General features: G+C 36.9%; 1 protein-coding gene across 1 annotated transcript in view; it reads right to left on the minus strand.

Moving 5' to 3' along the window:
* The window catches only part of BTAF1 (B-TFIID TATA-box binding protein associated factor 1), a 41,397-nt gene that overhangs the window by 12,146 nt on the left and 11,546 nt on the right, over nt 1-17,705 (minus strand). The window contains exons 4-22 of the mRNA XM_030453363.1: nt 16,422-16,568; nt 14,498-14,661; nt 13,988-14,124; nt 13,241-13,352; nt 12,029-12,097; nt 11,594-11,683; nt 10,046-10,141; nt 9,616-9,792; nt 8,101-8,241; nt 7,821-7,945; nt 6,834-6,954; nt 6,653-6,757; nt 6,283-6,432; nt 5,753-5,895; nt 5,430-5,604; nt 4,756-4,959; nt 2,382-2,808; nt 1,186-1,376; nt 82-235 (exon numbers count right to left, since the gene is read on the minus strand). Coding sequence (XP_030309223.1) covers nt 82-235; nt 1,186-1,376; nt 2,382-2,808; nt 4,756-4,959; nt 5,430-5,604; nt 5,753-5,895; nt 6,283-6,432; nt 6,653-6,757; nt 6,834-6,954; nt 7,821-7,945; nt 8,101-8,241; nt 9,616-9,792; nt 10,046-10,141; nt 11,594-11,683; nt 12,029-12,097; nt 13,241-13,352; nt 13,988-14,124; nt 14,498-14,661; nt 16,422-16,568 — 2,928 coding nt within the window. The remainder of the gene's footprint in view (nt 1-81; nt 236-1,185; nt 1,377-2,381; nt 2,809-4,755; nt 4,960-5,429; nt 5,605-5,752; nt 5,896-6,282; nt 6,433-6,652; nt 6,758-6,833; nt 6,955-7,820; nt 7,946-8,100; nt 8,242-9,615; nt 9,793-10,045; nt 10,142-11,593; nt 11,684-12,028; nt 12,098-13,240; nt 13,353-13,987; nt 14,125-14,497; nt 14,662-16,421; nt 16,569-17,705) is intronic.

Consider the following 17,705-nt stretch of genomic DNA (forward strand, 5'->3'; position numbering starts at 1 on the left):
CAGAAAAGGTGTTCAAGTTTAAGACTGACATACTTCCACCAGCTGACCAGCCCCTCTGGCTTAAATCAGAAGTATATTTACCAAAGTTATTTGTGTGAATGTTGTTCCTTAATGAGCCAACCATAGCATCCCAGAGGTGGGGCAATCCTGTTGACATTTTGGCACCAAAATGTTTAGCTATAGTGGATAAGGCAAATTCAGCTCCTCTTCTCTGTACAACATAAGGTTTCTGAGACTAAAATTAAGCAGTTTAAGAAAGAACAATTTTAAAAGCAACATTTAACATTGTATCGTTTAAGAAACAATTTAACAAATGTTAAGAATAACTTTTTTCAAGGAAGCACCCACTGTTATATAGGCATTCAATTCTGATTGTATTTATAGCTACCTACAACACATTCTGGCTGATTTGTTTCTTCATAAGTTACTTTTTTTATACAGGCAAAGAAAATATTCTATAGTAGATTATTTAAATGCTGTAAGTTTTGGGATACTGCTTTTGATGAAACAGGCTCATTTCAGAAAGAGTTTTTAAAACTGGTTCCAGTTATAGAACCTCAGATGCTACCAATATAGAAAACATCAAGAACAGTAGCATGCTAACAAAACTTCCCAAAAGCAATATATGATTTGTTATTAAGCCCTTTCTCTTCCTCCACCTTCTTTAGAGTGATACTGATAAAGATCACTCACAATTATGAACAAAAATCCACAACACTGGTTAGGAATCACAATCCTGACTAGAGGCTTATTAAAACAAGGTATTATGCTTTATATGAATAGAACTTAAGCAAGTGTGGAAGTTGCATGTACATTCTAGAGCACTCACATTTCAAAAAATGTTTTTAATGCTTCAGAGCCTCCATTGTGCATCAAAATCAACACTAACATGGGTAGCAGGACACAATTACAACAGTTTATGCAAATCCACGTGGATTTATACTGATATATTAACATCCTGCAGTAAAATATTTCAGGCATATTAATTTTCTTAATGACACAGTGGAGATTTAAAACACCATCATTAAGAAATGGTGCCTGCATCACAAAATTTTACATCAACTCAGTTCTGCCATTAAAAGATCCTGCATACCCCTATTATAATGCTATCACAACTCTAGTGAATTCAAACTAATGGAAGCAGGGAGTGGATCTGAGTGCTGCAAATGTATGTTTGAAATTTACCTCATCAAGTTCTGTAGGAATGCTTCCACTACTGCCAGTGGGGATATCTGCAATTGGGGCTTTTGGAGCTTTTGGAGTAGGACCTCGCCGACTTGTAATTGCAAAAGCAGCTTTCTGATGTCTGTACAGTGTAATTATTCCTCTGTGCTTAGTAACTGTATGATGCATCCCATCCTTATCAGAGTTGGATCCTAAAAGAAAAGAGAATAATGGACAACAATTAAAGATGAAGTTTAAAATGTTTGATACCTACCTGTTAGTTATCTGCATATCTCAATGTGTCTTAAAAAAAACTGCAGCATCGTCCTCGAGAATGGAAGCTCAGAGCAGGGTTACTCTGCTAAGAGCACATTACAGACTTAGCAAGAAAAATCAGTGTGCAAAGTACCAGAAATCCTCATTCAAAAAAAACCCAAAAAACAAAACAAAGCCAGGTAACAAAACATCAGTTACATATAGAGTGTCTGCACACGATTTTTATAAAATAAACCACATTATGTTCAAACCACAGGACAGTTCAAGATTTTTATGATGATAGAATAGCAGATGCCACCAGTATCTTTGGATTTATGTTTCTATTTATGCTAATAAGCTTAATTTTCAATCACATATGAACGTTACTCTGAGATGTTAAATATTTGTTAAAAAAGTAAAATGTATATTGGTCATACCTTAAAGCATGTTAAGACTCAGAGAGCAATAGAGTCTTAATTTGTAACATTCACTCGACCCATACATTTTTACCAAGGGACAGTTATTTAAAGACAATCCATGACTGCAGCAGGAACAAGATTATTTGTTCATTTCAAACACTGGACTCATCTTTTGTTATCTTACTAGTAGCCTACAGAAAATGACACAAGACTTTTTTCCTAAAAGGCTACTCTGGTTTCCCTACTGATTCAATTTCAGTGAAAAACTTCATAATGCATGTGATTGAAATGTGATTTTAAGTGGATAATAATTAAACAACAGTAACTGAAAATTGGAACAAAGGTTTTTTATATGTCAAATTTCTCAAAGCTACACACCATTAGCTGCACACAGTGTACATTTTAAAATATCTAAACCAACTAATTACTAATTGAAGACAGTTGGTGGCATTCTGAAAACACTAACAAGACTCACTCAGATACTCATTTTAACAGTTCAGAGACAAGCAGACATATTTTAAGAGTCCAGACAGTCTTAGATACCTTTTGAGTTTTCATGGCTAGTCTGAGGCTGTGCAGGACATGCTGCTAGTGGTGTAAGATGTGGATCCACACAGAGAGAGTTGCAGAGATTTTTTATAATTTTTGAGTTGGGACAAGGAGACCTTGTTGTACACTGCTGAAGTAACTTTGCTATGCATGAAGCCACATAATTTTGCACAAGTGTATTCTCCTCCTTTTTGATAGCTTCCATTAAGGGTTTTATAACAGGATTTAGTTTTTCTGGAAGTTGCTGCAAGTTCACAACTGCACATGCAGCAAAGGTGTGGACTCGCAGATGCAACACTTGCCATTCTTGATTTGTTTCTGTAACAGTCATTTGGACTTGTTGTCGTTTGCTGTCCAACTGCTGTAGAATTTTAGGATTCAAAGTAAAGGATGATGTCACTTCATTGAAAACAGAAGTAACCTAATAAAAAGGAAGAAAGAGATACAAATCTGTTTAGTTTACTGTGAAACAGGACAACCCCTGAAAACCAGAGTCCTTCATGGCAGAATGAGCTCTCTTGCCAGGCATTATCATCTGTTTTTCCAGCAAATAGCAGGAAATGCTCCAAAATGTTTCTTGCAGGCTCAAGAGGAAAATCAGGTATCAGTATTTCAAATCTAGATTCCCAAATTTTAAAGAGGAGCTTATGTGCTCCTCCAAATTTAGAATGCCCTCTATCTATATCAGATATATATGCCTATATATATCAGATATAGGATATATATATATATATATACACACCTATATATCAGATATATCTGGACATTCTGGCAATATGTAAGCACATGACAGATAAGCATAAGAGAATATGGTATGAACACAAGAGGACAGAAAAGATATGCAAGGTTCCACAGATGAAGAAGCTGTTTCTAAGCTGATTTTCTATTGAGGAAAGAGACTGGGGGAAAAACATACAGAAGTCAGCACAGTAGCTGCAGGACTTGCCATACCCTCCTTCAGTCAACTGGCTGGCTGGCTGACTACTGTTAAACCTTTCACAGGAAACAGATGAAAAAACCATGGAATCATGGAAATGCTGAATTGATAGAACAGTTAAGCTCTTAAATACAGGAAAAATGACAGCTGTTGAAAGAGTTGGTCTCGAGTGGGGGGCTCTGTGCGTGTTGGTTTTTGAACTTATAAATACATTCAAGTCAAGTTCTCCAAGTGTCAGACTTGTACTGCTTTGCTCTACAGATACCTCAGGTTCTACTCCATGTGATCTTGATGACTTGAATGACCAAAGGATATAAAATCATAAATAGAAAGGAGAAGCACTGGGTTTTTACATCTAATGGCTGAAAACCAAAACCTACAGTGTAGAGTAGGTTTGGTGTTTAACTCAACAAAACCTGAAGAGTTGAAAAGGGTGCAGAAGGCTGCCACAGAAAATCACAGATAGTTACAGAATGAATCTTCTAATCCCAAACATCTATTGTATGAAAAAACAATTGGTCAAGTAGCCCTGTTACTAGACTCCAGAGGAACAACTGAGGTATATGAAAATTAGCGACTGCATATTACCACATAAATACTATAACCTAAGAATTTCAAGATCCATCATGCTACAGTCATCACCGCCATAACTGTACTGACTTAAACCTTCTCTTATCCTCAGCATCCCAGTTGCATATGCAAATACATTCAGGATCCTAATTCCCCTCTTCCCCCATGCCAAGCTGGGCCATCATCATTTCCTCATCTCCCCCCCCCATACCTACACACCCCTCCCACCTCACTTCCCTTTTATTTTGCAGGCTTTCAAATCCACAAGTTCTTAAATTTACATCCTACCTCATCTGTCCATACTTACCTTTCTCTTCACTTAAAGGTCAGTTTGCAGCCAGAAGAAAAATCTTAATCGTTGCCCCAACAATATCAGCTCTACTTTTGCTTAAAAAGCTTTTTATGTCAAGAGGTATCTTTTTTTAGCACATCTAGCACTGATGTTTTCAGATTTAAAAACATGAAACAATAGCCAGGAAAAAAAAGCTTTAAAACATATCCTTTGGAAAGTCGAGGTTAGTAGGTGGTTTAGATTTTACACCATTTATTTACTTGTCTTTTGGCAGGGGTTTTTGGAGGAGTTCCAGTTTGCTTTGTTTTCTTGTGTAGATTTCAGTAGCAAATCTACACCAAAAGTTAGAGTACTATCAATTTTGTCTCCTGTTAAGCATCTACCTTGCATTGTACTCTCTATTTTTGACAGTCTATCAACATCACAGGGAAAGTTGTGTCTATTATGTATCATGTCAAAGGATGTATAAAGTCTGAAAGTTAATGAAAGTAACTGTGTGATAATTATGCTGAAAATATATTTCAAGACAAGATTAGATTTGATGGAAGCACTGGCATGCCTCTACTTACCAGCTCATTAGCTTGATCTATTGTAAATACACTGCAGTTTACTCTGTTTCCAATGTCAATGTTTGCATCAGCTAACAATGAGATGAGTTGTTTACATTCATTCTGCATTCGTGTAAAAGGAACAGCAATTTCATCATAATAGAGATGTTCAGAAAGGACCCCAAGCAAACGAGGTTGCACACAAATGGCCACAGTTCTACACTCCTGTAACAGGAAAAGATGATTTGCATTTCTTAGTCATTCTTAGACAATTTATTTTTTGTTTTGGGCACCAAACAGTGTAATCTAGCAACAAAAATCCAGTTTCTGGAGGGACAATTAACATTTGTAACCCAGCATATTAAAGATTAGGAACAAAACCTCCAGTCTGCTAACAGAACAGAAGTGGTAGTGAATTCAGGGAAGACAGTTATGTTAAAAGGAAGAATTTACCTTAGAGCACATGCATCTGAAGACATATTTGTAGAAATGTGAACAAATGTACTGATGACAGTTTGCTTTTAGCTACCAAGTAATGCAGTCCTCCATTGTTTAACAACCAAGAATTCAGTATTTAGATGTATAAAAACCATTTTATCTTATCAACTGAAATTTTCTTTCAAGCTAAGAAGCAGATGACAAGCTGTATATTAAGAGAGCAAGCAAAATTTATTTTTACTGCAGAAACATCTTACCTTTTGCAAGGCTGCCCATTCACAGATTACTAATGCAACACTAATCCTCTGCAAGGCAGATTTAGAATTCAAGTGGAAGAGCAGTAGCTGAGCTAATGATTCAGCTGGCTTTATTTCTTGAGTAACAGTATTTACACCTGGGTCACAAATGCAGCAACAAAGTGCTCCCAGCAACCTGACAAAAGGACAAAGAACTTTGATGTTACAATTAATCTGAAATTTACAATTCAAACTGAAGAAAAAAAATCAGAGTGATTTTTACCAAAATCTATAATGAAAAATTTAAATTGCTTTTTTTTATTCAATATTTGCAGTAAACTGACTTTGCTGCCATCATCCGAGCTCGCATGACCACATAATCCCGGGTTGCTGGATCTTCTGCAATGCTCTCTGCCCCAGCAATATATTCTTGAATCACTTCCTTATTCTGGGTGTGACCTTGACGCTGTTTAGCTCCTGCCTTTTCCTATGGAGTAAAGTTGGGAAAGGTTGAAAGTAAATGTGCTTACAAGAGGAAAGATGACCTCATATTCCATAACATTCCCAATAACCATCATACACTGAAAAAGTTGGAATAAGGCAGAATGTTTCTTGGATAAGACTTCTTAAAGTAGTTAATAATTGTAAAACACCTCTCCAATAATAGTATTCTGTTGTCCTATTAAATGTATGATATGTTTACTTCACTATAACATTAAAACCAATACTTAACATATAGCTGATAAACCAAGTGGACACAGGTAAAAAGGAAGCCTCTTTCAACACATTTTCAGTTGTAAAAAAGACTTTTATACTTAGTCCTGTGAACAGATGGGTTCCCCAGTAGTAAAGAAGAGTTAGATGTTTCACTTACTTTTGATCTGGTTTTCACTTCTAGCAACATGTTTAAATCAATGGGCAAATGAGATGGCTGCATCATTAAGCAGAGCCAGGCTCCCATCCACGGACAAGCAGCTGCAACCACATACTGTACAGATGCCTTGTTTAACAGTTCCAGCCATACCTGGGGAAAGAACCATAGGGGAAATTGTGACAAATTAATACCTGATCTACATAAGATCATATGCATACTGCTAAACTGTAGAAACCATCCTATTCTCTTTCACTCAATATTAAAGCACCAAATTGGTTAACTACAAAATTAACGTGAACACACTGTACTTTAGCAGATACAAAAGACTGGAATACACAACCATTGCATACAAAATAAGTTACGCAAATACCTTGTGAATAAGATCCAAAATTTCTTGGTTGCTTTCTAAGATACAAAACTGAAAAATGTGCCTCAACATGTCTTGCAGAATTGGAGTCAGCCATGTTGAAGAGCTCTGAAATAAGGATATTTTATGGTCAAGCAGATTACAATATGCATCACAATAAAACACTAATAGCTCCAACTCTTACCTGGTCTTGGGTAGACAGCAGTGTGAATAATGTTTCCAGTGCTGCTTTTCGCACAGAAGATATAGTATGATGCAAGAAGGGCCACACACGTGGGACCAAAACTGTGAGCGACTGCTGAATACTAGTACATGAAGGAGAGATGCACAGGCAGTGTCCGGGGAAAAAAAAACAAATCCAAAAACAAACACATGGAGACAAGTTAATTTATACTCACTCAGTTATAAGGTTTTATTCAAAAGAAAACTTTTTTACAAGAAAAATATTACTGCATATGCTGGTGACTTTATGCGAAGGATGCAGGTACTACAGCTTAAACACTTAAAAGAGTTTGAGTCAGCATCTTTTTCCACGAAAAAAAAAGGGGTTTTTTACTGGTATTTACCATGGTGGGGTTTTTTTAAGTGTTAACACACTAACATACAATTCCCTTACTTTGAAAGACTCTTGAACAGAGAGGATCTAGGCATTGTCTTCAAACAGTCTTGGAACTACTGGTTGTACTATTGATGTGAATGTTCAGGTTTGTAGCTTTCTTTGGAACTGTCCCAACAGTACAGTTCTTCAGGTACATGCATGTTTGTTATAATGCACATGGCTTGTTCTCAATTGGAGCTTATCAACAAGAAGCAGACAAACAAGGAGTTTCTGACCAGGACCACTATTTGAGAGGAGCTTGTATTTTTACTAAAATATGCAGGATGGATGGGGAGAGAGAGCACATGCAGGGGCAGGGCACAGATGTGTGTACAGAAGAGCAAAGAGAAACAATGCGTAGTACTTAATTTTTTTTCTTTTATTCATGTAATGAAAATAAAAGCACTGTCCTAACCTCCAATTTAAGGAAAAAGCAAGAGTAAAATAAAAAAAAACGGATTTATATCAAGTGTCTTCTTGGCATATGATTTGAGAGCAACTTTGATTATTCCAATTTCAAAATAACTAGACAGTAAACCAGCAGTATTAAAGCAATACTAATTAAAAAGTTACCTGCATTTGCGAACCTGAGGATAAGTCAGAAGGGATGAAAGAAGGATCATGATACTATTTGTGGAAGCTGTCAAGTCATCCAACTCCAGAAGTGCATCCCACAAGGTATTAAGAATAAAAGGCACCTACAGAAATAAGAAGTGGTTATCGTTAAAAAACAAAACAAACAAACTCCCTCCCCCCAAAAAAAGGAAAATACAAGTTCTGCCTTTAAGCATTTTCTTCACTCACACCAAAAATGAGCTTTTCAATCAGAATTGATAAAAAACAATTCAGTCACCTTCTGAGACTGAAGCTGGACTAAGCTTTCCACTACTGGTACTAACGATGCTGCAGCAACAGCTCGGACATCATCATCCAGATCCTGAAGACCTTCAATTATTGCAGGCAACACTTTAGGCAATAATGTGTTGATCATGTCCTGTCAAAGAGAACAAAGTACTTTTAAATTTAAAAAGCATATAATGCCCAAAACAACTAATATGTACTATGAGTGTGTTTGTTACATAAAACAGAAGGTCCAAGACTATAATCTAAATATTTTAAGCTACCATTCATGAATTCAAACCAGTTTTCATGTAAACAAAGTTCAGTGTTTGCAGAATAACACCATGAATAGATTAAAGTTGTAGCACTCAGTTCTACTGGCTGGGTTGGAAGGGACCTCAGAGATCATCAAGTCCAACCCTTGATCCACTACCAGTGCAGTTACTAGACCATGGCACTGAGTGCCACATCCAGTCTCTTTTTAAATATCTCCAGGGATGGAGAATCCACCACTTCCAAGAGCAGCCCATTCCAATGCTTGATCACCCTCTCAGTAAAGAAATTTTTTCTAATATCCAACTTAAACCTCCCCCAGCACAATTTAAGACTGTTTCCTCTTGTTTTGCTGACAGTTGCCTGGGAAAAGAGACCAACCCCCACCTGGCTACAACCTTCTTTCAGGGAGTTGTAGAGAGTGATGAGGTCTCCTCTGAGCCTCCTCTTCTCCAGGCTGAACACCCTATGAGGAGAGGCTGAGGGAGCTGGGGATCTGTGCTCAAGTCCCTTCACCAGCCTGGTTGCTCTCCTTTGGAGCCGCTCCAGAACCTCAATATCCTTCCTAAGCTGAGGGGCCCAGAACTGGACACAGTACTCAAGGTGTGGCCTCACCAGGGCTGAGTACAGGGGCAGAATCACTTCCCTGGACCTGCTGGCCATACTGTTCCTGATACAGGCCAGGGTGCCATTGGCCTTCTTGGCCACCTGGGCACACTGCTGGCTCATGTTCAGCTTCCTGTCAATCCAGACTCCCAGGTCCCTCTCTGTCTGGCTGCTCTCAGCCACTCTGTCCCCAGCCTGTAGCGCTGCATGGGGTTGTTGTGGCCAAAGTGCAGGACCCGACACTTGGCCTTGTTGAACCTCATCCCGTTGGAATCAGCCCAACTCTCCAGTCTGTCCAGGTCCCTTTTGCAGAGCCCTCCTGCCTTCCAGCTGATTGACAATTCCCCCCAGCTTAGTGTCATCTGCAAATTTGCTGATGATGGACTCAATCCCCTCATCTAAATCATCAATGAAGATATTAAACAGAACTGGGCCCAACACTGATCCCTGGGGGACACCACTAGTGACCGGCTGCCAACTGGATGCAGCCTGGGCATAAAAATAGTCACACATTTTATAACGTACATGAGGCTGCAGCACAAGCAAGCTTGCTTTGTTATACCTATCCACTGTTCAGCCACATCCTCAAATCTGAGCGGAGGAGCTTCTTGTTTCAAAGCTATCTGCAATTTGTCATGAAGGTTATTACCTGACGTACTGCCAAAGCATACTTTATTCCTAGGAGACCACCATGTCTCACTTCCCACTGTTCCTGGGTAAGCAACTTCAGGAGAACATCCACAGTTTTCTGAACTCCAGTCTCATTCATATGTTTCAGCACTACTCCCAAAGTCTGAGCACAAGTCTCACGTACTGGTGCTACCACCTAGGATAAAGTAGATGATAAAACAGCTATTTCAGCATGAAATTTGAATTCAAAGGCAGTATGAGTAGAATCAGATGACCAAAACTGCTTTACAAATAAGGTGAAATTTATCTATCAGTTACTTTGTAATAAGCATGGGTGAGCAGTTACAAGCACATGCAGTAGCACTGTAGAAAGCATAGCTAATCTGATGCATTATCTCCTGCAGCAGCCTGCTGATCTACCTGTTCACACAGAGACAACTTAAACTTACTTCATCTGAAACAAAGTCTCCAAATCTGTCTAATGCAAACACACAAAGAAGTCTAATAACCAAGTCTTCTAGCCACTCCTGATGCTGCTGAATCATCTGTAAAAAGAGAAGAGTTGAACACCTTGACTATACTTATTCATGAAGGTTCTGATACTCTTGATTTAGCTAATTCTTATACTAGACAACTTAAAGCATAAGTTGACTGAATATATTAATGTGACACAGTTGAGGCAAAATAGTCAGCACTAATTCAGTTCACCTGACTTTTTTAAAAATACCGTAATTTTTAAAACAGATAAAACCCCACAGTACCTTTATCAAAAGGGTAGAGAGTACCTTGTAAGGTAGATGGATAATTTTATCCCTACACAGCACACAAAAGTAAGGTAATTCTGATGATCTATACTGACTAGTAACAACATGTCTGTGGCAAATCAAATTAACACATGTCTGAAGAATATTACAAATAAACAAGCTATGAAGCAAGACTTCTCCACTGCAAGAGGTACAGTGAAAGGAACTCACACTGGCCATGTCTCTTCCAGATTTAGCAAAGCAATTTGGACCAAGGTTGTCTCGAAGCTCTGGCCTCTGTTACAGACTAAAAGCTCTATAACTCTGAATGTAAGAGCAGAAGCAACTGCTCAGGCATCATCACTCTCATCTCCACCATTTGTCTACTATATCAATACTTCCCTTGAAAAGTATTGTTTTAATAAACAAAACATTCATCCTATTATGTATTTCATATTCCCATATATGTCAAAAAATTATAGCTTACAAATAATATACACAGCAGTCTTCAAAATCAGCCTGGAGTACACACACTCTTTTAAGCTATTTAAAAATAGTGTGTTACTATTGCCCTGCAATCTCCATAGAGCAAATACTACTACTCCACATGGAAGCAAGGAGAGATAGCAGCTTTTGATTTCCCTGTATACAAAGTATGCTGAAGTAGCTTGATACATATTTGGTAGATGTATACCCCCCCATTCTTCAGCATGCTCTTAATTACAAGGTCTTCCAGCTTTTTTTACAGCAGGGAAGTCAGTACAAATCTGTGTGAGATTCACAATTAGTAAACAAGTTATTACTATCAGGATATTTTTTCAAGTGTCTTCCTTTTGATACATTATTATTTAAATTGTATTCTCATAAACAAAGCAAATCAGTAGAGTCAGTATTTAAGTGAAAGGAATTAGATGGCTTGAGAGACTTCACTGGAGCTACATAATCAGCTTGTCAGTTCCATTTCATCACACCCTTACCATGCCCTGGAAATAGTGTTTTCCAGTATGGAAGCCACTGTTCCAACAACTTTATGCACAGTCAATATATAAATGGCATCTTTCATATTGCTTTTTGCATAGGCCTTTTAAAAAGAATGGAAAAATTTAACCAGTGCATACAATGATTTAATCCAGAGTATTTTGAGCCAATCTCATGGTTTATATTTCCCCAGATCACCCACCTCCTGCAAAGCTTAGGTATTTATGTTTTCCAAACTTTATTTAACACACGTTGTCTACACAACTGACAACTCACCTCTTCTAAAGAGCTGTCTCCCATTTTACCACCACTTTTACCATGAGCTTTAAGAATCTCTCTCAGCCCAGTGCCCGCACCATGTCGAACCTAGAAAAGTTAAATAAAATGCCAAATTTTAAATACTCAGGAGCAGAAGACTTATTTTGCTTGAATTTAAATAATTTCAGAATTCTCCTACAATCACTGCTTCCTATATCTTTCCCACTTTCTGCTTGAGTATGCATTACACATCTGCTTTCCTTTCTCCTTTAAAGAAGTTTTAAAAAACAGCTGAGTTGTCCAAAAGCAGATTTGTCTTGGCAACGTAATCTATTTATGTTTGATGTAACTTTTGAGACGTAGCAGTGCTCTTAAGTCCTGCACATACTATTTCTGTGCTTGTTAAAGCCTTTTTAAAATCTATGGCTCCACCTTAGATACTGTATGTCTTACCTCCCAAGAAGGATTAAAGAGATCATTGCACACCTCTTCACAAAAGCTTTCCAGAGGCCATTCGTTTGCCTAAATTTATTAAAAAATAAGTACAAGATTAAAAGAGAAAGTGTTTAGGCAAACACTTCTTATATTATACACCACTTAGATACACAAAGATAAAAACCTTCAAAAGCTTAAATATATTCCTTTGATGCTGGACAAAATTTAAAAACAACAACCTTCTTACACATTTCAGAAACTTAGCTGATTGGCACTGCATCTTTCAAAACGCTTATGAAGTTTGTTATTGTGTAACCTACGATAATTAATTTCACTGTTCTGGAATTCAGCTTCTCCTTAGGTACTACACTAAGGCAGAAAATTATGTTTCTTATCCTCCCCAATCATTCTATAAACTTATGAACTTTGAAGAACATAATAGACGAGTCTCAGTTTGAAATTACACTACATAATCAAACTGCATAAATTAATTCAGTAAAACATCATGCTTTTCAAAATACATCCCACATTTTTGAAAACCAGAAACATATCCACTATCCCAAAATTTTCTGAAAGGCAACTGACATGGCTGTGGCAAAGAAATTATGACACTAACAATAAGTTCACACCATCACAAACACAAATCATTGGAAAAGCTAGTGACCCACAGTTATTCAGCCTGCAGTTACCATTAGTATCTCAACTTAGTCTTCCAATCATCATTTTGCAAACAAGAATGACTAAGCAATGTTTGGAAAAAATAATCTTTTCATAGAATAGTCTAATCAAGATCAAGTATCTTTAAATAAACTTTTATGTGCCATTTGCAAATTTAATTAAATAATTAGTTAAAGTAAGGCAAAGATTAAAGTAAGTATACATGAAGCTTTCTCTAAAAATTATTTATGGCTCAGTGTAATCCATTCCTCTAAGTGTTTAGCACAGTTTTACAGTTTAATGCCCAGGTCCGAAATGTGTAATCCACCTGCTCAGTTTCATTTGGGTCACAAACTGCTACCAATAGATTAAACATGCTTTCTTCCTCAATGCTACACATAGTTTGAAGCTCATAGGCTTCTACACATAAAGGTAAGCTGGCAATGGCATTTTGTCATTTTAGCATTGGAGAAATGGAGCAAAGAATTTGGGGGCATGAAAGAATTTTTTTTTCCATTACTCTGCTAAGAAACTGAATGATCATTCCTGCTACAGCAGAACAACACAACATACTTCTTCTGCAGCATTTTCTACCCATGTTTTTGAGTCTGTGACAGGCTGGTTGATGACAACATTTGCAACTTTTCTCCTCTTTTCTTCTGGTTCACCATCGGTGCTATCATTGCTAAGAAGGAACAAGAGTAAGTTTGTATCTGCAAGTATGATTTAGGAGTAGTAATAGCTTCTACAACTAACATCTCAGATAAAAGTGTGGCAAGAATGCACAAAATAGTAGTTATCATTGTGAAATATGCAAAATAAGTAAGTTTAGATGTAAAGTAATTCAGTGAAGGGACAGCAGAATTCTGTCACAAATCCTTCTCAGCCTTTTCAAAGAAATGCAGAAAATTAGATAAAAAGTCAAGAAAAGATAGCTTTGTTTACTGCTTGTTATAAACACAAGAGGTACGGTAATATGTCACTAAGTGAGGAACACAGCATACATACAGGATGTTGTATCCTAAATTCTTAGTTATTCTTTATCTTCATAAATACCACATTTTTGTGTGCTATTCTCAAGCCATACTTACTAACAAGGACAAACCATAAATTTCAACTGTAACATCCCATTATTTCAAAATCCCTTGAAAGCTAGGTTTGTAATAACGTTCTACAGAAATAAGCAACACAGTCCAGTATTCTACCATCAGCACAATTAGCATATAAAGATTAAGATGCAAAGACTGTAGGAAGTATTTCAACAAATAAATCACAATCCCAACTTAATTGAAATAAAAGCAAATCCGTTCACTACTATACCTCTTCTCATTAGCTTCCACTGCATCTCTGGATCTTTGCTTTGCAAATAGCTTAGCCATTCTTTTGGCTTTATTTTTTTGTCTACTGCTCATGCCAGCTCGAAATTCTGAGTCAATTAACTCAGCAGCCTGAAGAGTCTGAAAGAAAAGTTATTCATTGTCAATTCTTACAATGAAGGTCCTGAAAAATTCTCAAACCCACACTGCTCTCAACTTCCCCTACCCTTCAGCACTTCAAACTCAGAGCTGCAGTCTGACATCAGAGAACACCAACATGCAAATATGTGGGGTATAAGAATTTAGGAAGTGAAAGCATATCACATTAGACATTGATTAGCATACCTAAAATATAAATATGATAATGCAGAAGTATAAAATTGGTGGACTTAGCAGTATTAGATTTATGGTTAGACTCTATGACCTTAAAGGTCTCTTCCAACTTAAAGGCTTGTATGATTCTACAAAATAAAGTAAACCCCCTTGCAGTCAAACCGCCTAAGGTTTTACCTACAGGTTGTTTGTTTACTAGGGAAACTGAAGAAGGTGAATAGTCCAGGTCTTCATCATTGAACAGATCTTCCGTATTCATCCCAATTGCAGCACCCATATCTAAGCCAAGTTTCTTCTGTAACAGTTTCCTCTGTCGTGCTATCCTCTCTTTAGGATCAATTTCACCTTGAAGTTTTTAGAAAAGGAAAAAAGTGTCAGATTTCCAACCAGATGTATTATTGAAAATGTGCTTAAAGTGAAATAACTTAAGAAAACCAAAAGTTACAGAATTAAATTATACTCGAATAATACATCTAACACAATCTTTCAAACCAAATCACAAATTCCTAGGAAGACCTTTTCTGCTGATAAAACTATACTAGTGTGAAGCAAGGCTCATTTAAGCAGTTAATAAAACCTACCTCAAGAATGCTGTGAAGCTTCAACATTGTAATAACCGAACACCTAGACTCTGGAAGTACCCATATTTACATAAAAATTAGAAAATTTTAGTGCCCAAGTAGAATAAAAATCTCCAAGTAAACCAAAAGTTGTAGCTTAGAGGACTGTAAGACTCCACTCTCTTTTTACAGGTGCAGCATGGAAACCAGCCAGGAGACTGAGGTTTTTTTAAAAAAATATTTGTGCATAAACTTGCAAGTAGGTAACCCATAGTAGCAGAATTTGGAGGGAATACAGCAGGTTGAGTAGTTAATTATATCTGCACCAGTAGACCTTTTTCATCTGAAAAGCAGATGAATACAAAGGAGTCTACAAAGTATTTCTCCTTTCACCAATTCATCTTTGAAAAAAGTGTCAAAGACTGCTAATTCCAAAGATTGCTTAACCTTGCTTTGCATCCATTGATGTTGGCTACTTACTTGCAAAGGAAAGATGCTGCAAAATGCAGAAGAGACAGCAGCTTTTGTACAGTTTTCCACTAGTTAAAAAAAGCAGTACTTTAAGCTATTTTTCATTTATAAAATGAAAAAGTAAAAACTTATAAAATAATATGTATGTGCTATCATACAACATTGGAATGAAGATCAGACTTCTATGAACTTGTGTCTTATTCCACCTACTTGATTTCTGAACAGGTACGGTTTCATTAGAAGAGATGAAACTTGTACAACACCCTATTAATCTAGCATAAAAGATGACAAGCAATTAAATAGCCAGGATACTGCTTAAGTGTCAGCATCTACAGGTTCTGCTCCTTGCTGAACTAGTGATCTTCTGCATACACTTCACAGAAAGCATCACACAAAGGGAACAAGTGAAACAAGGCTATGCAGTCAGAGCATGTTATGCAGTAATTTTATTCTGTGCGGAAACTGGAAGATGGACTGGAATTTTAGTATGAGAGTACAGTAATAGCAAAAAAGTATCTTGGATTAAAATAATTCAATGACATTACACTGATATAAAATAATTCAGTCAAACAGTTGAAAACAGATACCATACAAGTGACTTAAAAGACATTACACAGTCACCCCCATTGGACCTTCTAAAGTCCGGGTTTATCACAGGTATTTTCATTAAATCTTTCTATATTTTAAAGCTTCAGGATTTTCAGCAAGCCACATCTTACTACTGAATTTGGGAACACTTTTAATGAAGAACTAGTGCTAGTTCCTGCACCTTTTAAAAACATCTACAGAAGTCTTTAATACTGCTTTTTCCTTTCAGGTTTTCACTCTTCTACTCCCTGTACACATACAAATTCTGAGGAGTGTAAAAACAAGCAGACTACACAGCTCCTAAAAAAAAAAAAAAAAAAAGCAGCATTCCATTTGAGAAGGATATAATACAAACCAGTTATGTAAGGGATATTTTCTTATTTCCTAGCATTCTGAGAAACAATGGATGACTAGACTTACAGTACTGACACAACAAACTTTGAAATCAGTAACTATTTTGTCTGTAAGTAAAATTTAGAGATATACCTGATTTATCATCTTGGACTTCAAATTCTGCACCAGCAGATCCAAGAAGAGATGCACCATGTTTTAGCAACCGACCTATATCAAATCTGTCAAAACGTAACCGATCCGATGAAGATGAATCTTCCATAGGACTTTCTGAGCCTGGTTCTAGACAGGACATTAAAAACAGTATTAAGGAAAAAGTGATGAAATTTTGGTTCAGAATTATGGCAGAGGATTAAGTGAGAGAAAGGGAGAAACAAGTTCCTCCAAATGATGCATCAGACATACAGCATTTTGATTCAGAAAGTGTAAAACCTCTATTTCACAAAGGCAGACTGAGAAAGCTCACTTAACACACTTAAACAAATTGAGAAAATCATTCATGTTCTGTTGATAAAATTTATCTTTTTTAGATCTTGGACACTGAAATACCACTCTGTACAAGTTCAGCTTGCAATTTGGACTGCATGTGGCTCACAAATAGTTCAAACAAGTATCATGCCAACACTTTATCTATCATATGATCAACAGCCAAGCATCCCTGCTATGAACGCTGATGAGTAGCCTTAACAGGTACAGAAGAAAGTCAGCTACCAAGGACTGCTGAGGACTACTTATCAGCTCTTCTCAAATCCAGTTGCAGACACAGTGCAGTTCTATACTGATACAGAAGAGATTTGTTCCTGATAAAGTGTCTTATTTCCTAGTTATGAATTCACCTCCAAAGTATCATTGCCACCTCAACACTCAAAGATTAGTGTTTGTGGCTCCTAGTCATGTCAATTTAGCATCAAAAAAAGACAGACCATTCCCACAGAATTTACCACCCCCACATCCTGAAATACAGCCAGCAGTAGAAAAACAATTGCTGCCTACAAGAAATGCAGCATTTAGTTTGGCATGCTTCATCACATTCACACTCACACTTATGAAAGACTCATGCTACTCTAAATGAACAAGTTAAATGCACACAGAAGACTGTGCAAAATAAACAATACCTGCATTTCTTCAGATCTGAAGTTAACATTTCAACACACATATAAAGACATGATTTATAGTAAACCTAAGAACCAAGACCACTGTAATGTCCAATGTATTTGACCTCCACATCAAATAATTCAACTGAAATTAAAAAAAAAAAAAAACAAACTCTGCTTAGCCAGCTATACCATTTAACAGGGCTCACTCTCTCTCCCAAATGTAATTACCTTTCAAATTTCATGTCTGCTAAGCAGATAAACAAGAACTGGACAAAGCATATAACCCATCCTTCAAAACAGCATCTGTGCTTGAAAACTGACA

The sequence above is a fragment of the Calypte anna genome, chromosome 6 (assembly GCF_003957555.1).
Source record: "Calypte anna isolate BGI_N300 chromosome 6, bCalAnn1_v1.p, whole genome shotgun sequence".
NCBI classification, from domain to species: Eukaryota; Metazoa; Chordata; class Aves; order Apodiformes; family Trochilidae; genus Calypte; species Calypte anna.